The sequence below is a fragment of the Mixophyes fleayi genome, chromosome 8 (genome assembly GCF_038048845.1).
Source record: "Mixophyes fleayi isolate aMixFle1 chromosome 8, aMixFle1.hap1, whole genome shotgun sequence".
Lineage (NCBI taxonomy): Eukaryota > Metazoa > Chordata > Amphibia > Anura > Limnodynastidae > Mixophyes > Mixophyes fleayi.
In genome coordinates, this window is record NC_134409.1 from 22,386,649 (window position 1) to 22,411,077 (window position 24,429).

General features: G+C 40.4%; 1 protein-coding gene across 3 annotated transcripts in view; it reads right to left on the reverse strand.

Moving 5' to 3' along the window:
• Nucleotides 1-5,021: 5,021 nt before the first annotated feature.
• The window catches only part of TTC39A (tetratricopeptide repeat domain 39A), a 39,464-nt gene continuing 20,056 nt past the window's right edge, over nt 5,022-24,429 (reverse strand). Inside the window, exons 4-18 of one of the 3 annotated variants that reach the window (XM_075182061.1) lie at nt 23,579-23,655; nt 22,141-22,208; nt 20,603-20,667; nt 19,975-20,074; nt 17,189-17,254; nt 13,986-14,094; nt 13,775-13,842; nt 13,459-13,518; nt 13,152-13,313; nt 12,709-12,800; nt 11,324-11,444; nt 10,757-10,868; nt 9,369-9,483; nt 8,910-9,026; nt 5,022-7,621 (exon numbers count right to left, since the gene is read on the reverse strand). In XM_075182061.1, the coding sequence (XP_075038162.1) occupies nt 7,525-7,621; nt 8,910-9,026; nt 9,369-9,483; nt 10,757-10,868; nt 11,324-11,444; nt 12,709-12,800; nt 13,152-13,313; nt 13,459-13,518; nt 13,775-13,842; nt 13,986-14,094; nt 17,189-17,254; nt 19,975-20,074; nt 20,603-20,667; nt 22,141-22,208; nt 23,579-23,655 (1,429 nt within the window). In that variant the 3' untranslated portion in view covers nt 5,022-7,524. Of the gene's footprint in view, nt 7,622-8,909; nt 9,027-9,368; nt 9,484-10,734; nt 10,869-11,323; nt 11,445-12,708; nt 12,801-13,151; nt 13,314-13,458; nt 13,519-13,774; nt 13,843-13,985; nt 14,095-17,188; nt 17,255-19,974; nt 20,075-20,602; nt 20,668-22,131; nt 22,209-23,578; nt 23,656-24,429 lie in introns of those variants that run through there. The other 2 variants (XM_075182063.1, XM_075182062.1) reach the window with 2 other exon arrangements.

Below are 24,429 nucleotides of genomic sequence, written 5' to 3' on the forward strand. Positions count from 1 at the left end.
GTACAGCGCGGGATCCTACTCCTTTTTGGGAACTGGGTTGGAAGCAGTGAATTTAAATGTTGCTTACAAATTAAGCAGGAATTCAGTTCCCCACGATGAACCCAACGGCCATAACAGCAATGTCTGGTTGAGCTAGTTCCCGGACATCACCGGTTTTCCTGAACACCTAAGTGGAGTGCAAAGAAACCGCTGAGTGCCATCATGACCGTGCCGCAGGTACTCCGACACCTCGCTAGGTATTGAATTCCCCATAAGCGGTTCAGCAATAATAAATAAGTCTTTAGTGCCCCTTTCACTTATATGTTGAGAAAATATAAACTGCTGAGTTGAGCATTTGGAATCCCTTTTTTTACAGGAAAGCAATATTCATTTGCCCTTCTTGTACTATCTGAGAAGTACTATAGTTTATTTCCCTTAGTAGTGCTGGTATTTATTTTTTGGGGGGTTTAAGAGTTGAGCCCCTAGGTGTATTTTATATTAAATAAACAAAATGTGTGTATACCTGCTATTAATCATTCATTAGTTGCTCACATGAAATCCATTTGCGCTACTGCAGACAGTATTGAAGGCTTTGTTTGCTGAAATCTACATCTAATGGACAGATTTGCAGTAAGGGGAATGATTTTCTCCAGCAGAGTCCTGCCTGCTCTGCAAGTTCTCCAGATGTGCCTGTACCAGCACTAATAGCAGCGTGAAAGCAGTAAATGTGGGTGTCTCAGGAGGGACCCTGATCATACTTGGAAGCAGGGAGGGGACACCGCAATAAAGGAAATAATATCCCATTTAAGGTGGCTTCTTAAGGCCACACACACTCACTGACGATTGACATGCGTTTTGTAACGCTAGTAAATACACAACTGAGAGGCAGGTGTCCAAAACATGTTTGATAAGCTTTATAGAGGTCATTGTATTGTTTCAAATGCACTGAAATGGAACGAAAAGCATTCTGATAAAATGTTACCACAATCAAAGTAGGGTATGGGCTCAGAACAGTGATTTAGTATCGCAGCCTTTCACATACTGTACATTTACCTATAGTTTAAAAGGCAGGTAAAACACACACCAGTGAGAATGTGGTCGAACATTAAAAATTCAAAAGCAATTACACCGGAGTTCCACCAATGCTTATGTTATTTCCCATAGGAGTCCTACAAATTGCATTGTACGTTCAATATATTACTATTTGATGAAATATGAAGAATTATAAAATAGAATATCCCCTTTGTGTAACTACCAGATTACCTTACGTAACAGTTCATTGTATTGTAACACAAATTACAAATACTGTGTGTGTTTTATGCCTTAAGTGGCCTTGTGCTAAAATACAGGATCACCTGGCTTCAAAGACGGCTTGAGCTTATTTCACAGCCATTGGTAGCGTTATTATTATAGGCCTCACAAGCCAGAACACGCAGGGGAGGGATAGATTCTATTTTGATATAGTCCAGCCTGCTTCCCGGGAAGCTATTATACAGTGTGAGTAAGTAACAGCGGTATTGGAAACCTCTCTATGTATAGAGCATTTCACAATTCTTCCTTGGTACAATGGAACCTGGATGTAACACATCTGTTCAAGCATCAGAGAGCATTACCTGAGTAATATATTATGGAGTATGGTCTGTTCAGGCTGGACTACTTTCTAGGTGAGAGGTGTATGGTGTTGAACACGCAGCAAGAAATGTAAAGATCATTAAAATGCTTAAGTCTGTGTAATTAAAACATACAGCCAGTGTAAAGTGATAAAGTCTAGTATTAAATGATCTTAAAAGGGAAATTTATGTACTTAATCAGATCAGTTTATTGGAAGGTGGAGCTGATGTTCATAGAAATTCACAACATGCAAGTTTTACTTCATTTCCTTTGCAAACACTTATTTTCTATAATCAGGATCACACAACTCCGCATCCTTTAACAAAGCTGGTGGGGTGTTGTGTTGTTTCTCTTTTATGGTATAAATTCATTTAAAACTGTGAGATGCCCCCTTCTCTACAGACAGTCAGTCTTTAGGACTGAATAAATATTCAGGAGAATTCAGCCTCACGGTAATGATCTGGGAACATTACTGAGGTGCAATGTGCACAGGGAAGATCTATGAAAACTGGTACTAGCAATGGGTAACATTTCCCATACAGGATTGTGGTAGTAATTATACGCTTCTGTGATCTCTCGTGTTTAGTTATGTGATTGGTTCCATCCTCATAAATAAATTGTTTGTCCACCATATAGCAGATACATAGTCCTCTGTCTACTTTTACCAGTTTTTCTTGTGGCTGTTTTCAGAAGTAAAGATTGTATGATTCATCTGACACTGATAGACTGTATCAAAGGGTAAGATTTACCACAACAATTCCCATGGTTTTTAAATATGAACTATGGAAATAATATAAAAGTAATTGCACCAATAACATCCTGTTTTGTTATTGATGACTTGGTCACAATAGCCTCTTTACACTTTAATAGGTGTTCAGTAGTTGGAGCAGTGTTTTTTTTTTGTTTTGTTTTTTATTTTTTTTAGGAATCATGAAGTGTGCAGCTATCTTTGATGTGCTAATGACTCTGACAACCTGTGTTCCTGATTGTCTACTGCACCCATTCCTGTGTCTAAACATATTGTTAAACCCTATTATGAACAGGCTCAACACTTTCTGAGCTCTTCTATTCTCCCAGCGCAACCTCAGCACCTCTATTTAAAAGTAGGGAAACAAATTTAGGTACCAGTTCTGGGGCTAGTATAGATACACTCGTAAACTCTTTTATACAAGTGTTCCTGCAGCATTATTATACAAGCACTTTCTTAAAACACTGGACTAAGTGTCTTGTCCCTGGATGTCCACCTATACAAACGAAAAAGAAAAAAAAAGACTCACCCCACTCACATCACAGTGAATATTGTCAAAGAACATAGTTGGTAAACGAGTAACAATAACAGAATCTATTGAGTTGTGTTATGGGGTAACCATCTTATCAGCTTGGTTTATTTTGTTTAGTAAACATGCCTCTGATGCCCAACAACAAAGAGGGGTAATTGTTTCAAGGTGCCACAAGTACAAGTCTACTGATACTAGTAATACCATCTGTTGCATTTACACTACAGTGAGTTGATGTTACAGAATGTGGGTTACAGATTATTTATTCTTATTAGTATATGACTGCATCCCTGGTCCTTCATACACTTTAATAAAGTAAAGTGTGCATAATATAACCATTATCAATAGGGTTCAGTGATCATACTCCATTCACCATGTGCTGAACGGGACAGGGCCTGAGGATGACAGTGTCTGCATTATAATAGAACACTAAACAAATAAAAAAAAATAGACACAAAAATATTAGAGCCACTAAAGTGCTTAACATTTGCATATTGTTCCTGAAAGGCCAAATCCCCTGGAATGTTTCCTCTTTGGATCCATCATGGAATCTGGCTACTACAATGGAGGGCATGATTTGTGAATAAGCAACAATCGGAGACCTAATTTGGTTCCACCACCTGCTCCCATAATTGTGATGTTTTGTTTAGTAATATTTCCTATAAGGTTCATGTTTCTTACAGCTTGTGGAAGCGGATAAATCAATAATCGCAGGAGTGCAACCGATTCAATACTTCACTATCAATAGGTGACATGATGGAGGTGGAATGTTGTCACTTGATAAGTATGTTAGAAGTAATACAGTGATGTCACTGGCTCCAATTGCAGCGTTAGATTGCATTCTCATAACTATTGGTTGGAGCGTGGACTATGCTGTATACAAATGAGTGTTAAGAAAGACTTTCTCCTCTGTTCTGTTTTTGACAGCGGAGAAGAAATGGAAGCTCACATAGTGCGACAGCAGTAAAGTGCACACAGCCATCTTTCAAGGTGGATGACGGAACATTTTGTAGGTCATGTTGTACTCCCCCTGTTCCGTCGTCTGCCTTGTTAAGGCACCTGTGTGCACTATGTCTACATCATCCTATAGATAGCCATAATCTATGTAAACAAACAAGCAGAATGATTGCGCAAGCCCTAAAAATGTCAAAATCAAGCTTGTATGCCCCATTGTTGTATTAAAATAATATCCCGAACAGCAGCCGATTCACACATACACACTATACATGTTTTAAAAGATTTACCTTCAAATCTGTGCTCTTCATCTGTCATAACCGTTGGCTGAAAAGATCGTGACTCTAAACGCTGTGGATCTCCTGATCATGAGTGCGTACACACTGCCGGATTGGAACAGGATTTATAGTTCTGATGAACAATCAAATGAAACGACGATCCGCACTTTGGAATGACTATTGCTCATTGTTTAAGTATACACACTAATGCGATATTAACCCGAATGGTCGTTTATTGCTATATTGACTGAAGAGTCTGCTATGGCAATCTATTGGACTATACCTTGAACAAAATAACTCTGCAGGTCAGACAGCACATATGTATAACACCTTCGAAAGATGAAATGGCATATCTGTCCTATATACTATGCTTATGATGTCATTTTCTGATTTAAAAGACGTAGGCAATTTAGTATTTAATTAGTTCAATTACCAAATGCATCACACTGCCACATTTACTGGAAAACCTTTATTATCACAACTGTCCTATATAGTTTTCTGCAGTGTGAATATAATTGTACAGTCAATGTGTTTATCTATTTCACTGCTGTCTCTCTACTGCTCCCTGGTGGTCACTCTGCTTATTGACAGGTACAGCAAGTTTCAATATCTGATCCGTGGGTATAATTGTGTTTACCACAATCTCTGGATGAGAAGTTCCCACCTATTTAAACTGTCCTGAAATAAAAAAAATGGCATCCTGGTTACCAGGGGAGGGCTGGCAAACATTAGCCCGGGGGGCAAGTCTCCACTCGGCAGCCTATTTTAAAGGGTAAAAAATACAGGTGACCCAGCCCAAAAGAAGCCCACTATGGGATCGGCCCAGGGGAGCAGATGCCCCCCAGCCCAGCCTGCCCCTGCTGGTTACCATACATCAACCAAATTTGCTAATAATACACACACAGTTGTGCCATATCAAACATTTAAGGGAACGTACATCTGGTTTAATAAAAGGACCATTTATTTTTAACAAATTATAGAAAAATACATAGAGCTTTTTCATTAAGAAACATCAGATTCAATATAAATGATTAAAAAGCTTCTAAAATGTTTTGAAATATTTTTGGCAACGGTTTCCCAAACCTACAGCGAACTAGCATAGGCTGCAATTTTTCCACTCTTCTCCAACTCATAATCAGCTCTTTCCCCTGAACCACTGTCTGCATCACCTGACCCAGGAGTGCAATCTTCACCATCTTTCCCCTGAACCACTGTCTGCATCACCTGACCCAGGAGTGCAATCTTCACCATCTTTCCCCTGAACCACTGTCTGCATCACCTGACCCAGGAGTGCAATCTTCACCATCTTTCCCTTGAACCACTGTCTGCATCACCTGACCCAGGAGTGCAATCTTCACCATCTTTCCCTTGAACCACTGTCTGCATCACCTGACCCAGGAGTGCAATCTTCACCATCTTTCCCTTGAACCACTGTCTGCATCACCTGACCCAGGAGTGCAATCTTCACCATCTTTCCCCTGAACCACTGTCTGCATCACCTGACCCAGGAGTGCAATCTTCACCATCTTTCCCCTGAACCACTGTCTGCATCACCTGACCCAGGAGTGCAATCTTCACCATCTTTCCCTTGAACCACTGTCTGCATCACCTGACCCAGGAGTGCAATCTTCACCATCTTTCCCCTGAACCACTGTCTGCATCACCTGACCCAGGAGTGCAATCTTCACCATCTTTCCCCTGAACCACTGTCTGCATCACCTGACCCATGAGTGCAATCTTCACCAACTTCATGTTGCTTCCAAGAGAACAAACGCTAAAAAAAAATGGTAAATAAAATCATGTTTATTAAAAACTAAGGACTGAGGTGTGTTCAGTGCCTTGAACGTTTGCACACGTATGTAACTACCACTGAGTGCCTGTGGTCATGAAAGTTTCTGAGACTGGGGCCACTTAAAGGTTTATTTTAATAGGAAAAACCAGGTATGCTCAGCTGAAAACTGCTATCCAGGTGTTGGGCCTCAAACCCAGTGGTAGTTTTTTGCATTTGAAGCTCCCACAAGTTTCCTCTTATGTGGTTAACGTGCAATAAACAACAAAAATAGAACACAATGCATTCCAAATACCATAAATCTAATGGAATGCCAACAGAACTCTAGTAAACACTAGTAGAACAGGTAGCAGTAAAATGTATGTAATAAAGGCCAGCGGGTATGATATTGTATGTTTACAGTCATTGTTGGAGATCCCAGTATCCTGCTTCCCCCGACTTAAGTTTATTAAACACTATAATAAGATACATAAGTATAATATCTTATAGGCAGAACATAGGAGCAGACCCTGCCGTGGTCAGTGCTAGATTATCATATATAAGTATGGCTGGTTTTTAATATTAAATGAAGATACTTTCTCTATAGGGGATTGGGAAAAAATATTTTCGTTTCAGAAGCTCTTAAATTTATTCCATACAGTGAAGCCGCTAGGCGGGCCACACCAGGGGAGTTTGTAACTCACATACTGTTCTGGATATTTAAGTTCACAAAGTTGTCTTCAGTCATAAAGTAATTGTGATTATAAACAGATCTCTTGACAACCAACATGAAGTATGATGAAACTGTACAAAAATGTATTAGTTTTCCACTTGAGTTTTTTTTTTCACACACACCATTCAGACTTCTTTCATAATTCTCCAGCATACGTCACAGGTAATATGAGCACTTTGGCAGAAGCTCACTACTGCGGCGTCCAAACAGACATTTTTGTGTTTAGTTGTTTTTTTTACCCCACACCGCATTCAAGATTGAGGACATTTTTATTTTGCACACTGTAGCTAGCATTAGACGTTTAAGAACATTTTTTTTTATTATTTATTATTAGTTTTAGTTTTAGTAAAAGGTCCTGAATCCTATTAAAATGCAACAATAGGCGGATGTTGTGGCGTTTTAGGCGCGTATCTGAAACATCAAATTGTTCAAAGTCCAGTCTGAAAAAAAAAACAGACATCTGGACGTAGCCTAAATCCTACACTGCAAAGATAATCTAGCACCATCTAGTGGCAAAACTCCAAAACTAATCTCTGAGCTGCCTGCTCTGCTACATTACATTGTCTATAACGTGCACATTGGTAGCTCAATAAGCTACTTTGACCCTAGTGTGGAAACACAATATAAATATATTCTTATAAACCAGATTAAAGTGGAGTTAGGCGCACACTGGCTCCACATATCTTGCGGTGTTTGCATTCCTCCACATACATGTCATGAATTTTAAATAAAAAAAATGGGATAGTTGAACAAGAAAATGCTGATAAAATCTTGGCTACAACATACCCCACGGAAATCACTTTTGGACGAATAATTTATACAACCTAGTCTGCAAATTACCACTCTCCTTTACTGCATCGTGTCAGTGGGAGGTTGCAGTTTCTGATAAATAAATACTAATAAGATATTCCTGGGGGACATTCGTCAGCAGCCGTTGTGAGGAACAGATTTGGCTTGTAGTAAAGCGTCCTGAATCCTGAAATGTGTCCGGGACTCCATGGAGTAATTCTTGTAGTTTTGTCTAGGGGAGGAAGGTTGAAACATCAGGAGTTTTACGGTTAACTTTGCTTGGTAAAAGTCTTACTAATGTGAAACATTGAAACTTTCAACAACTATATTGTCCCCTAGGAGAGCTTGAAAAATATACGTCTACACAAACTACATATTTTATATTCAGGAGATACTCTGTACGGGATAATCTCTTCAGGCAAATGTGGGATTTCAGTGCTGCAGACACCTAGTGTATTGCGAGCCCTGATTGGATGGTTGCTCTCAACACTCCAGGTGTCAGCAGTTCTGAAATCTTAAGTTCTCTTGTAACATCTGCACACACTTATATACATACAGATCCCATCAGAAGAGCGAAGGGAACGTAAATGGGCCACAAATGAAGCAGTAAGACTGTGCGTACAGTACACAATACCTACAGAGCTGGAGATCTGAACCTTCTGTCCAGCCACACTGTCAGCTCTCACGTCTGCAACCTGTCAGCGTGGTTGGACCAGAAGTTGTATGCATGTTATGGAGTGTTCTATCTGTGACCTGCATCAAAGGATTGCATATATAGCCAGGCTGCCCAAAAGTGGATCACTCTTTAACAGCATGTAGCTGGCAAATTATATTTGCTCTAAAGAATGTTTAACTGTGTCTACTTTGTTTGTACTGTGAAAAAAAAATCCACATCAAGTGAGTAAAACTAGCCACACACGTGGTATCAATCACTGGTGGTCCCACACACAGCACAATTTCAGTTTGTGGGGCTAGAATTTCTTTCCTATTAAAATTATTTAGTGATTGTTTCTAACAATGACCTAAACACATCAATCCAACCTTCCCAGAGACTAAACCCAAAAGAAATTTGGAAGGCTTTATAAGTAACTTTATGGGGGAAATTCAATTCCTCCCGAAGTACCGCCACGTTATAGATATTACCGTTATTACGGTAATACTAACCCGGTTTTCTGCTCGCAGCTCAGGGAGTAATAACGGTAATAGTTTAAGCGTGGCGGTACTTCGGGGGGAATTGAAACCCCCCCCCCCATGAATGGTTTTAGCAATCATATTGAATCGCTATCATCCATTTGTGGCCGAACATAATCAATATGCAGAGATTTAAATCAAATGAATTGGATCTGTAATGTATATTAACTGTCCCAAATTGTATGTGACGTAGCAGTAGATATTGCAACTGGAATTGTATGCAATCGGAGCTCTCTAAATATATTTTTGTGTATGTTTCAAGATAACTTTGCCTATTGCATCTACTTGTATTTTGGGCTCGGTTTAATACACAATACTGCAATACTCACTTTGCATTTTCAAGTATTTTGATGGCTTCTTGCCTCCGACCTAGCTGCAAATACAAGAGGGCCAGCTCCAGCAAAGCATTGGGCACAAGGTATTCATCATATTTAATCTTCTTTTCACTGCAGAGAAAATAAGTTGTTACACAAAGCTATAGGAGAATGACAGCACCTTGATGCCACGCTCCATTCCTATTTGTTAATACAGATTGGTGAAATGATTGACACCTTTGATCACTCATGCATGCATTACTGTTTAATCATAGGATGGCAGTATCGCTATTACGGTCTATAAATAATTGTAATGTTTATGTCTATAGAATACCAGATCTGCTCCCAATACATATAGACCCATAGAGTATACGCAGCCATGCTGCCAATAAACAGTCCCTGTCTATGTAAGAGCGCATTTAAAGACAAACAACTAATGAACTGTGTATTATAAAGTCCGCAGTGCATACTCACTTTGCAGGGATGTATTTGAAGCACTCCTCTGCCTCATTAATCCTGTCCAAATACTTGAAGCAAAGGCCTTTGAGCAGCTTCACCAGACACTGATCATCCACCAGGAACTCAGAGGCTGACAGAGAGTACAAAGAACGTTTATTTCCTTCCTTTCCATAGAAGAATTAGACCATTAGAACACAGACGTCCAGCAATGCAATATTCCATAGCTGGAGATACCGCAGGCTATGATAAGCCTCTAATAGCCTTGTGAGTGCATTGTAAAATGACAGATGCTATTTGGAAACCAGGTTGCATAAAGGGAGGTTATAACTTGCTTTGTGTCCTTTTTTCTTTAAAGCTTGTTTCAGGCATTTCGATATTGTAACATGCGCCCATAACAAATATATAAAGCAGAATTCCACGACCCTATGTTATCTCAAATTGATGCTTAGATACACTCTCTAGCAGAGTGAAGCTAACTGGTACCTTTATTCTGCCAAGTTCTGAGTGACAGGCATACAAAGCCTTTGTATCTCTAAAGTGGCATGGATCCTAAACATTAAAGCCCCACTTTATGCAAGTTGTGGGGAAGGAGCTTTACCGTGTAATATTTAGTATAAGTGGACAGGTTTTCCACTGAAGAGCAAAGAAGAGTGTGCATATTATCTGTTATACACTTTCAGGTTTAATGGTGTGTATTATCTACCTGCCTTCTGGAGCTGCTAAATCAATTCAACTCTACTAAACCATTTCTCAGAAAAGAAGGTTCATGTGACATATTATCTTGTCAAAGCTATACAAATTATCCCAACTTTATTCATAACAATGTCTTTAACACAGCAGTATTAATTACATGGCTCTTAGTGGTGAAAAGCAATATAACTGTGCTAAATCTTATATGGACATTCCTAAAAATTCACAAATACACATGTGAACAGAATATATCTGATGTTCTCATCTGTGGGGGAAGCAGTTTTTCTATGCACACCAGTTATCCTGTTTTTCAAAACAGGAAGTACCATTGTCAGTGGAAAATACATAGCATTAAGCCACTGGAGCACTTTATAATATATGATGGAAGACAAATGCTTACACTTAGTTGTTGTATTTGTACATATTGTATTGAATGTTCATATAATATGTATCCCAACAGATCAACTTATATTTTATGTTTAGATATCCTTTGACATTGATCATTTTATAAGAAACACAGTGAACGCTATAATTCTGGATGTTGAAGTTGACATCAGGAATTTGAATTATAGGACGTCAGGTGAATAATACAGTTTAACCCATAGGGCAGCTGAACCCCTTTGTATGACATGTATTGTAGTATGAGTCACTGGTCCCCACATGCAAAAACACCCCAAATATGAGTGCTTGCCTTAAACTATATCACTTGCTACCTGCAGCTCCTTCCAGTTCTTCCTCTGCCAGCGTGAAAGTCATTAACATGGCCTCGGTGAGATCCTGCTGCTTTCCAATCACAGCATATCCATTCCAGATATACATCATCTCCTGGAAGCGGAAAGACAGTCATTACAACAGGTTCCCCGAACACTGCAAAACCGCTCATGAGTCAGTGAGGCTGACACTATGTAGGATCTGGTGAGATACCGTTATCAATACCACACACAATTATCTCCCCCAATACCTAGGTGTGTGTTCTACTGATAAACAGTATCACTTATGGGAAGAGGGAATAACTAAAATTCTGAAAAAGTGTATATATGTATATGTATATGTGTAATATATATATATATATATATATATATATATATACACACACACATATATTCATACACACAATCTTTTCAGTGTTAGTAAGTGAGATCTATAATGTTGTGTAAGATTAGGAGACTGGTAAACATCAGTGTTACATGAGGATCTATGGTAGGAACAGAAAAATAGAATTAGAACAACATTTAACTGTACAAACTGCAACCATGAACAATTGTAGACGAGGAGCGTACCAAAGGGGGGACGGGCAAAGAGACAGGGTTCTGAGGTTGATATCTCCGAGATTTTCTTATAGCAAATTTCTCAGTTGGAAGGGATTTCCCAGCTATTTTAACCTTTAAACTTGGCACCTGCCTGTAACAGAAACACAAAACATATTCTATGTTACATACATGCACAGGTGCAGCTGCCATTATTACATACATGTCCCACCCTCAGACATGTTTGTCCCACATGTAGAAATGTTGGGGGAAGCTAATGGGCAGCCTTCTGGGGGTGTGGCCATGCCCTCATCGAGCCACGGCCACACCCTCGTTGTGGCGTGACCACGACCAATGTCACGATGCCAGGGACTTGCATGTTGGAGGTATGATTATTATACTATCATTCAGCGTACAAAAATGCAGGGTGTGGCATGAGGTCATGTGACTTCCTAGCACACAAAGATTACCTGTCAAGCAGTTTTGAAAAATCTACAATTAATACTATAGTCTGAAAAAAGTCTGATTGCCACGTAGTTATTAATACATTGACTAATGTTGATAAGGATGTTTGTATGGAAGCTGTGGGAAAGACATTCGAACAGGAAGACAGTGTCATTGTACCTGCTGAATGGTGCACAAGCAATTGCTCCAATACTTGAAAACAAGGCTGAAAAGCAACCCCTACATTCTTACAGAACATACCTAAAATACTATCAACAACTCTGCTACCTGGTGTATCCAGTCCACGTACTTTGTGCGACAGTGGAGGTGATCCCAGAGATTCACGCCACGTATAATAATTTAATGCATTAACTTCATTCATATAAAGGCACGTTGATCCCACAATGTTTCCACACCAGTATGACAGCAGTCTCACATTACTACTTTGTGCTGTTGGGCACCCTGCTCCTTTTATTATCTAACTCTCAGTCTGTGGTTTCCTGCTTGTCTCTATTCACCTCCTCACATCATGACACTGTCACCCATGCAGTCCTGTCCCCACTGACATAACCACACAAGATCAGCCACTCATTCCCCAAATGTTCTGAGGAACTGAACAGGTAGCTGTAGCCCCACCCAGTTCAACATTGAGTACTCACATGTGGGAGAAGAACAACATATCAACAGGTGCAGTCAAATGCCATTAAAAAGCACTCAATCGGTGCAGGCATGTCTTTAAAGATGGAAATGTTACAGCTGGAATTGACTTTATATTGTATTCCCCCTACAGGGCAGCTATATCAGTAATGTATCCCAGCATTGCTACAGTGTATACCGATGTCTAAAATAGCACAATTATTGCATTTAACACTGAGTGCATCACTAATGATGAAAACTACACAAAGCCTAGCACTCAGCCCAGTGTGACCCAGAACTCATGTGAGCCCAGTAACGAGATGCCTTGTGGCACAAACCTAAAAAGTTGTACTTCATCCTCCTCAAAAGGTTTTGAGTCTTGTTCTCCAAACATGCTGAGGCAGGCGGCTTTCATGTACACATATGTAGCCTGTGAACAGCACGGAAAAAACACACCATAGTAATAGAGAAACAATGATTTCAAATGTAGTATTTATATCTACTAAAATAAGAACTCAATTTTTTAGAAAAAAATAATAATTACATAGCCTCATGTCATGGCACATTACAGAATGCATAAGCGCCGTGTCATTACCACTCATTGGGGACACGTATGTATTATAAGAAATAACGGTCCTCATAACAACAGCGTGCCATAGCACTGTAACAATACACAGACGCGTGGATGGTTTAGTGGTGAGCGTAAGTATCGTTTGCTCGGACATAGCAGGTCTGGTTCAGAGTTGTACCTGATTTCTGAACGCTGAATGCATTGAATTACCTTAGACCAAGAGCTTTCCTTGCTCAGTAGGTCAGCATAAAAATAGGCCATCTTCCACTGCTGCTTGTAGGTGAAGCACCACATTAGCTGCCAGTAGCACATGTGATGGAACTGCTTCCAGTTCTGCTGAGCTTCACAGCACTCCTCAAACCACTGGATGGCCTGCAGGAAAGGTGGCACAATTAGACTGAGATGCTGGGATTGGCTACATGTCGGCTGAGCTCCTCGTAGTTGAATACACAGAGATATGCAGGAGCTGGGTGAGCTGAAATATTCTGTGCTGCTGTTATATCTTTATTTGTCTTACCTTGTCTATGTTGCCTTTAATTTCTTCGATTCTTCCAGCGAAAAACAGGAATATGGCACCCTGAAGAGAAAGACATGTTTGAAGAAAGATTTGATTATTACCATAGTAATAACTTCCCGAAACAACAGTCTAACAGATAAAAGTTTTAATGATGTTATTTGAGCTCTGTTGGCGTTTGTAGTGGAGAAATTGAGAAATTGGCTTAAAGAATGATTGTATTATCTTCAGAAGGGACTGCTCTTTACTGACACATGGAGGATATGTATATATTATGGAGACAAGACCGTTATCAGAAGAACAGCAATATTGTCCGTACCTTAGGATAGCGTTTTAGATACGGTTGGAGCAGACTTTCTGCTTCCTCAATGTTTCCTTTGCCTGTACCTGGAGGAGGAAAGTACAATATGGTGCAAATCTGTGATGTAACAACAAAGTGACTGGTGCTGTGGCCCCTCATCCACCCATGGGGGACAGGAGCAGGGCGTGATGATGTAACACTGAGCCTGGCATCAGAAGGTGACACTTACCCAGCACAAAGCTCAGGAACGTGTGGTAACACAGGAGCAGCAGAGTACAGAGCAAGGCTCGGAAACTGTGAGCGGCTGCCCCCTCCTGCAGCTGCATTAGTCCATAATCCTGGGAATAAATGTTCAATAATAAGACAGAGAGAATAGTGTGCTTCTAAATCTCTACACTGCTAAAGTATTCACTTCTTACATTCCTATATACAGTAGGATATGGAACTGCCAAATACACTCCACAGAAAGTTTCTGCATTCACCGACCAGTGAGTTGGATTCATTCTTCCATGTATACCCTGAAGACATGGCCTGCTAGAGGTATAGTCACACATGTATACACTGAAGACATGGCCTGCTAGAGGTATAGTCACCCATGTATACCCTGAAGACATGGCCTGCTAGAGGTATAGTCACACATGTATACCCTGAAGACATGGCCTGCTAGAGGTATAGTCACACATGTATACCCTGAAGACATGGCCTGCTAGAGGTATAGTCACACATGTATACCCTGAAGACATGGCCTGCTAGAGGTATAGTCACACATGTATACCCTGAAGACATGGCCTGCTAGAGGTTTAGTCCCGCATGTATACCCTGAAGACATGGCCTGCTAGAGGTATAGTCACACATGTATACCCTGAAGACATGGCCTGCTAGAGGTATAGTCACACATGTATAGCCTGAAGACATGGCCTGCTAGAGGTTTAGTCCCGCATGTATACCCTGAAGACATGGCCTGCTAGAGGTATAGTCACACATGTATACCCTGAAGACATGGCCTGTTAGAGGTATAGTCACACATGTATACCCTGAAGATATGGCCTGCTAGAGGTATAGTCACACATGTATACCCTGAAGACATGGCCTGCTAGAGGTATAGTCACACATGTATACCCTGAAGACATGGCCTGCTAGAGGTATAGTCACACATGTATACCCTGAAGACATGGCCTGCTAGAGGTATAGTCACACATGTATACCCTGAAGATATGGCCTGCTAGAGGTATAGTCACACATGTATACACTGAAGACATGGCCTGCTAGAGGTATAGTCACACATGTATACACTGAAGACATGGCCTGCTAGAGGTATAGTCACACATGTATACCCTGAAGACATGGCCTGCTAGAGGTATAGTCACACATGTATACCCTGAAGACATGGCCTGCTAGAGGTTTAGTCCCGCATGTATACCCTGAAGACATGGCCTGCTAGAGGTATAGTCACACATGTATACCCTGAAGACATGGCCTGCTAGAGGTATAGTCACACATGTATAGCCTGAAGACATGGCCTGCTAGAGGTTTAGTCCCGCATGTATACCCTGAAGACATGGCCTGCTAGAGGTATAGTCACACATGTATACCCTGAAGACATGGCCTGTTAGAGGTATAGTCACACATGTATACCCTGAAGATATGGCCTGCTAGAGGTATAGTCACACATGTATACCCTGAAGACATGGCCTGCTAGAGGTATAGTCACACATGTATACCCTGAAGATATGGCCTGCTAGAGGTATAGTCACACATGTATACCCTGAAGATATGGCCTGCTAGAGGTATAGTCACACATGTATACACTGAAGACATGGCCTGCTAGAGGTATAGTCACACATGTATACACTGAAGACATGGCCTGCTAGAGGTATAGTCACACATGTATACCCTGAAGACATGGCCTGCTAGAGGTATAGTCACACATGTATACCCTGAAGACATGGCCCGCTAGAGGTATAGTCACACATGTATACACTGAAGACATGGCCTGCTAGAGGTATAGTCACCCATGTATACCCTGAAGACATGGCCTGCTAGAGGTATAGTCACACATGTATACCCTGAAGACATGGCCTGCTAGAGGTATAGTCACACATGTATACCCTGAAGACATGGCCTGCTAGAGGTATAGTCACACATGTATACCCTGAAGACATGGCCTGCTAGAGGTATAGTCACACATGTATACCCTGAAGACATGGCCTGCTAGAGGTATAGTCACACATGTATACCCTGAAGATATGGCCTGCTAGAGGTATAGTCACACATGTATACACTGAAGACATGGCCTGCTAGAGGTATAGTCACCCATGTATACCCTGAAGACATGGCCTGCTAGAGGTATAGTCACACATGTATACCCTGAAGACATGGCCCACTAGAGGTATAGTCACCCATGTATACCCTGAAGACATGGCCTGCTAGAGGTATAGTCACACATGTATACACTGAAGACATGGCCTGCTAGAGGTATAGTCACACATGTATACCCTGAAGACATGGCCTGCTAGAGGTATAGTCACACATGTATACCCTGAAGACGTGGCCTGCTAGAGGTATAGTCACACATGTATACCCTGAAGACATGGCCTGCTAGAGGTATAGTCACACATGTATACCCTGAAGACATGGCCTGCTAGAGGTATAGTCACACATGTATACCCTGAAGACGTGGCCTGCTAGAGGTATAGTCACACATGTATACCCTGAAGACATGGCCTGCTAGAGGTATAGTCACACATGTATACCCTGAAGACATGGCCCGCTAGAGGTATAGTCACACATGTATACACTGAAGACATGGCCTGCTAGAGGTATAGTCACCCATGTATACCCTGAAGACATGGCCTGCTAGAGGTATAGTCACACATGTATACCCTGAAGACATGGCCTGCTAGAGGTATAGTCACACATGTATACCCTGAAGACATGGCCCGCTAGAGGTATAGTCACACATGTATACACTGAAGACATGGCCTGCTAGAGGTATAGTCACACATGTATACCCTGAAGACATGGCCTGCTAGAGGTACAGTCACACATGTATACCCTAAAGTCACAGATTTTTAGGGTTAATTCAAACTATGCTTCTCCCTCTGTTGCTGTCAGAAGAAGCATCCTGTGGCTAAAGAAAAAAATGTTCCACATGTATAAAACCTAATAACGTTTCCATGCACACCTCAACATCACTTGTACCTCTTATTTTACCAATTAAAAAGATGGATAGAAAGATAGATACAAATGATAGAGAGGAGAGAGTGTGTGTGTGTGTGTGTGTGTGTGTGTGTGTGTGTGTGTGTGTGTGTGTGTTTAAGTAGTAGGTTTTTATTATGAAACATTTTGCATGTTTAGAAACTTTTAACTTCAAAGAATATTCCTAATTGTGCATCACAATAATTTTGTTTTACAAACATCAATGTATTTTACCTTGTTACCAGAGAATCCGACAAACTCCAAAAGACGCAAAATTCTAGTGGGCAACATTGATAATGTCTGTGTGGAGAAGATATGAATGTGAGATATACATAATGTACCACATAATGTAAATTATAAGAAGATTCTGGCGTTGTTTAACTAGTAATAGAAAACAGTCCGAGTGACTTTATACAGGACAAAGGAAACCCAAGCGACAGGAAATAGCCTCATTGTCTCTTTTTGGATATAAGTTATTCATGATCATTTTTAAGTTTTCCTAATACATTTCTAAGTACTTGCTGTAAATTTTAGCATCACAAAGCATCATTGATAAAACTATGATCTACAGGAGTTTAAACACATATATACACCTCAATGTTAGTAACATAGTAACATAGTTGATGAGGTTGAATAAAGACACCAGTCCATCAAGTTCAACCTATTCTGGATCTCCTACGAGATTATATTTGAAATTGATAGAGATGAAGCAACCACCAATCAGGAAAAATCCCTCCTGACCCCCCACTTTCTCCCTGGATTCACTATTCTCCTTTATTTTAATTAACAGTCGTATCCTTTTCTGATAAAAATGTGTCTAACCCGTTCTTGCACATACCTAGATGTTAGTATCTGAAAAGTGTATCTTATAGCAAATAAAGTGGTGTCTTAAAAGATAATTATATATTTAATGACTGTGTTTAGAAACTATATTTTAAGCAGTATTATTGCAAAATAACAAGATCATGTCAATTACTTTAATTAATTAATTATATAACATTCAGTGACTAACATACTACAATTTTACAAAATGCATGCAACCTGCAGTCATTTCAGTGTCAGTAAATGTTGGATGATTATAACTAGGCTGATGGAACAGAATGGTGATGGGGAAACATACATTTCTCTACTTGAAATGCTTTAATATTATGCAATTGGGAAACATTTCTGTTGTCTATACACAGGTTGTGACTTTCCAGCATTTGTGCATTTTTTTATACCATGCTTGAAAATACCATTGATATGTAGAGAAACTATAATTTTGTATTATCATTTTCTCTTATTTAGCTAAATGTTGAGGCTCCCACCATCAGAATATTTCTGTGAGGCATTCTCCAAAAACGTGACCCTTGTAATAAAGATCTTCACTGCTGAATTTTGTTTGACGTTTGTATATTATCCTTGTTGTCTAACTGGCAGTAGACAGATCAAAGCAAACTGACAATTTGTTGCCGTGGTTCCCTGCACATTTTGGAACTAAATGCAACGCTAGTGAATGAGCCTTACTGTGCAGAGATTGTGGGGAAAACGTCCTGTGACTAGAAGTCCTGCTTTGTTTGGTTTAGGAGAGTCCTAGGGGTATATTTACTAAACTGAGGGTTTGAAAAAGCGGAGATGTTGCCTATAGCAACCAATCAGATTCTAGCTGTCATTTTGTAGAATGTACTAAATAAATGATAACTAGAATCTGATTGGTTGCTATAGGCAACATCTCCGCTTTTTCAAACCCGCAGCTTGATACATTTACCCCTTAATCTTTTGCTGAATGTTTTTGTGGAAAGTTTATGACCAAAGAGAAGTGAAGAAAGAAGTAAACTTCAAGCAGACACAACTCAGAGCGTCCTTGAACAGTGTGATGGGAAGTTAGTAAATATTTACTGACCATCTCCTGGTGTTTAAAGTTCCACCAGAAGCCAACACCACGTGATCTGTGTAAACAGCACGTGAGTGCAACATCACGCTATGCACACTGCTCTGCACATCTAAAACAGCCTTGTATGTTCTTGGGATTCAACACCATAAGGTTTATTAATTATGCGCTGTTACCCTTAGCAGCCAGGTATTAGCTTAGATCAGTTATCAGGAACCAACAAACATAACTTCCTTTACCAAGTACATTACACAGAGAGCAATAACTAAATCCACCTGGCCCTTTATGGCACCTGGCACCTATGGAATTTACCCAGCTGTGATACTGCAAGCATCCAGTCTGCAAAATTACCCACAAGGTGTTAATTATTTAGGGGAAAAAAAGTGTGTTATGAAACCTATTTCAATAATTAACTCCTCTCTTCATCCACCTATGTGTGTTGGCAATGTGGATGGACAAGAGGACTCCTTATGAAATCCAAGAACATGCTTGGTAGGTTAATTATTATTATTTATTATTATTGTATATCTGTAAGGCGCCACAGTGCTCCGCAGCAGTACAGTAGGGATAACAGTACATACATAAAACAGTGACATACAAAGTAGACAAAATAAATGCAGACATGAAAACAAAGGGTATGGAGGACCCTGCTCATTAGAGAGCTTACATTCTAAGTAGAAGAGGGCACAGCTGAAACAAGAGGAGCGAGTGTGGCTCAGAGTGGAGATTGGGACAGTTGTGAGGGTGCATTAGTGTGAATAGTGTTATCGGGGATAAAATCACCTCTAAAATAGAGATGGGTTTTCAAAGAGCGTCTAAAGATTTGAAGGCTGTGGGAAAGTCTGATCAGTTAATCAGCTGGTTAGCCCATTAGTCAGCTACACTGGGGCTGGACTTAATGTGACTGATTACGTATTCTTTGTAAAGTGCTGCACAATATATTAGTGCTATAAAAATAAAGGTTAATAACAATATGGAGGAGAAATACAATGAATATGGGAGAGCTCCCGGCTTTGTGATCCAAAGAGGTTTGTTCTCAGTGAATGATTATTTTTCATAACAGAGATTAAGTGAATGTTCCCCATATTAATATCCTATGCTATTTGCCTTAAGCAGCGAGTATAAATGTATAGTATATACTCTTACGTACCAGATTAAATGCTCCAACGCCCAACTTCACTCCACCTTCAAAGTGACAGTGACTGTCTCCCTTCACGTAATTGGCGCATTTCTGAAGACTATCAAGTTCCCTTAAAAACAAAAAGATACAAATAAGACTGATTGATTTATTGATTGATACAGAATTTCAGAAGTTCCATATATGCAGCATGAGGATGTCATGCATTGTTTGGTCTCTTGCTGACCAATCAGGTGCATATCATACCACGTGCATGTCCCAATGGTCGGACTAAACTGGCAGAATCCAATCAGATTGGATTCTTCACACCGAAAGTAAAATCTGCCCAACTGACTACCTCCATCTGCGCCAACTGGCTGAGTAGGAAGGAGAAAGCAGGGAGGCAACAGTGTAACTCGCTCACTCAACCATAAAATGTGACTGAGCCAGCCAACTGCTAAACTAGATATAAGAATTAGCCACACCCTCAATCAACCAAGCCACACCTCCAAATCTTATCAGCTCCTCCTCTATTTTACCAAGACCATGAGTAAATCACCAAGTCTCACTCATCCGGTTGCATTTTACTGGTGGGGTCTTTAGTACATGCCTCTTACTCTATGTTGTGATATGTGCCTCGCTATCACTGAATAATACTCACTTGTACGTCTGATAGCTGTTTCTGACCTTGATGCCACCTTTGATAAAACTGACCATGTTTTCATCCTGAAGTAATTAAGAGAGTCATTATTTAATTTGTTCAAAATGTTAATTGCTTTTTTCTAATATTAATTAACATACTGAGTTTTTCAAATCTGTAACATTGTCATTAACCTTGTAAAACATAGTACTAAAATATGTGAGACATGTTATGGAAGTCTTCATTTAAGAGGCTTAGACAACCCGTGGTGCTCCAGCTGTTAGAGAATTACAAGTCCCATCATGTCCAGCCAGATGTTTTATACTTGCAGTTCTACAATAGGTAGAGAGCCACATGCATATAGTAATAGCTAGTCTGCAAATATAGAGACCTTCAGCACTCTATTTTCTGAATTACAATTCCTAATATCTGCCGGAGATCATGGAAGTTGTATTTCAGCAACAACAGGCGAACCAACATGCTAAGCAGCAGCTTACTGTTATTTAAAAACAAGTTGGATGTAAGAACATTGTTGCATATAAAGATACATTTGACACACCAGTATTACTGCACCAGTCTGACAGGAGGATCCTTACAATCACTACCCTGTGCTGCTAGAGGACCCTGCTCCTTCTGCTACTTAGCGATCAGTCTGCTGCCTCTATTCTCTTCCTCACATCATGACACTGTCCCATGCAGCCCTGACCCCACTAACATAAGTGGACAGGTCGCTGCCTCCCACAAGATCTGCCGATTCATCTCCTGCTGCTGCGAACATTCCATTCCGTGATCTGATTGGCTACAGGTTGTTCTCTCCCCACCCACTACAAAACTGAGGACACACATACAAGCAGGAGATGAAGACTTAATACTATAAGGTGCTCAGACACTAGTCAAACACCCCTTAATAAAATAAAGTAGGCTGCAGAAGTATAGTATGCCAGTTGCCAGTCTCCAGTTTGATCACATGTGTCCAAGGAGTCAATGTACAGATGACTAATTCACACAATTGGTGTGATCGGGCGCATCTCCAGGAGTGCATATTGCGCTGTCCATGTCTAAACACATACCACAGCTCCGTAGTAACACCATAGAGTGGGAAAGGTTAGAATGGGGCAATCCTGATTTCAGTTGATGCCTGATCACCGTATCAGCCTGTATATGTCTTGCACCAACTATATACATATATGTTTTTGGGGTAGATTCCATTAAACAAACACACCAAAATGTTTGTCCAAGGGGCCTAACGAGCCCAAAATTTCCCAATGCTTAAGCCGATTGTGGCTCCCTCAAATATTAGAAAATGACTTGTGTTGGTGTGCTCCCTCTTCCTCGTTTATGGTTCAACATAAATAAAATCATTAAATAATGATAAAAAAACATGCCATAAGGAAGGTACCAGTGAACCTTGGGCCACAAATAACCCCTAGATGGCAGTATATGATCTGGAATCCACGTTTGGCTATTGTGCCTCAATATTTAAAAAAGATAGGATGACAAAAGGCGACTAAAGACATAAGATAATTATCTATGATGACTGTAACACTGACACGTCAGACCTGCAGGAAGGTGAGGGCCGCTCTCTGAAGAAGGCATTCAGCGTAACACACCTCCGCGTGGATCTCATCTGCAATACAAGGACACGCCGTCATTTTACATTATTAGAACTAAGGTCAGGGTCTTAGTGATTCTTGTTACTTATATTCCTGCATTAATATGACAAAATCTGATTATTTTTTGTTCTATGTACAGTCATACATCAATAAAGACAAAAAAGAAAAGTAAATATTTTGAACACATTTACCCAGCATGCATTGGGCAACATGCAAAGTGTGACACAGCGGAGACGCAGTGTAACATCCTTTTTTGAGGTGCCAGGAGCCTCCATTTGCCCAGGGGCCCCTAGACCTCCACTAAAGCACATGGGTTTGCAGAGACAGATGGTGTTTGCGGAGGAGGAGCAGACGTTTACTTCAGCCGATTGGCGGTGTTGAGCAGAGCGCGGGCCTTCACTAATAATCATCATCATCATCATTTATTTATATAGCGCCACTGATTCCGCAGCGCTGTACAGAGAACTCATTCACATCAGTCCCTGCCCCATTGGGGCTTACAGTCTAAATTCCCTAACACACACACACACACAGACAGAGAGAGAGACAGAGACTAGGGTCAATTTTGATAGCAGCCAATTAACCTACCAGTTTGTTTTTGGAGTGTGGGAGGAAACCGGAGCACCCGGAGGAAACCCACGCAAACACGGGGAGAACATACAAACTCCACACAGATAAGGCCATGGTCGGGAATTGAACTCATGACCCCAGCGCTAGGAAGGCAGAAGTGCTAACCAATTAGCCACCGTGCTACCCTTAATGTGTAAAAGGACAGAACCCCAGAAAGCAGATAACTGATTTAATTTTGCTAACTAGCAACAGATTAATCAATGCTAATGGTTGTATGCTATGGATTAGTGGATGTTGTCACATTGCAAATAAATAATCCCAAATAATAATAACGGGAGAGAAAGGGGGTAAACATCCTTAGGGCTCATTCAGAATGACCCGCATTTACACTGCGGCTGTGTGAACAGCGGACACGTATTGCCACAGAGATTCAGGCAGTGGTTCACAAACTGTGCGCCCCCCTGGGGTACCTTGGCGATCTCACAAGGCAGGGGGGCAACTTGGTAATTATTTTGGCTGATGTCTTTAAAAAATGATGGAAACCCTAGGGGTGCCTAAGAGAATTTGGAATCCACTGCATTCTGTACCTGCAATATGTTCTGATTTTCACACATCTCATCCTATCCAAAATGCAATGTGTTACAAATGATCTGATGTCACTACAAGCTCCTCTGCCCTCCTACCTACCGAGAGAAATATATCTCTGAGTACTGCGTTTATATCACTATAAAACTCTTTCTTCCCACTTTGTGTCATCTGCTAATACAGCTGTCGCTGTGGTTAAATAATGAAATGTAAATAAGCAATAAATTACCTTCCGTAAACTGATCAAGACTTTGGCCGTGGACTAAATTGTTGAAAGAGTCTGCGACTGTAGATCTCTTCCTGAACCTGGAGGTGAGACAACACATAAAGGTGTTCAGCTGTACTGTGAATTGTACACGTTGCCGATATTCCCATACAGAACACAGAGAGGAAAAACAAACAGGATTCTAACCAGGACCAGACGCTGGTGGGAGAGGGAGGTTGTATTTTTACACAAGGTTACTTTTTTTTTTCCAGCAAGAAAATACTAAACTTTGCACGTTGCACCAATAGCACAGTACAATTTACATTTAGGTCACCAAAGCTTCAATCGTGCGTTTTGCAAATATTTTCCAGGGAGATGTCCTACAATGTAGTGGGGTGGTCTTATTCAATCACGTCATGTTACAATTGAAATCATATCACATAAGCTTCATGCAATTAATTGTGTCCATTGAGTTTGATGGGAGATGCAATTATTCATAGACTATATGCAATGTTATGCAACTGAAGGTAGAGAGGTTCCAAACAAATTGAAGTGACATCATGGAAGTCGTTTTTTTCTTCTTTGCAAATAATTGCATATAATTAGATTTAGTCATAATGTACTTTATTGAGATTATACATGACATTTAATTGCCCATGTAGCGCACTAGTCTAAAGATCCACCCACACAGATCTATTTCTCCCCCGCTAGTGTTTATTCTCTTAATGAAACACAATAATAACAAATTAGAGCAGCATCTAAACACATTCATATGTGCTTTTCTTTATTTCTTTATTTTTTTACACTTTTTACGTGTTTATGAACATAGACAGTTATACAGGAATTATTTTCCATGCTTTAGTGCAGTGTTTGTG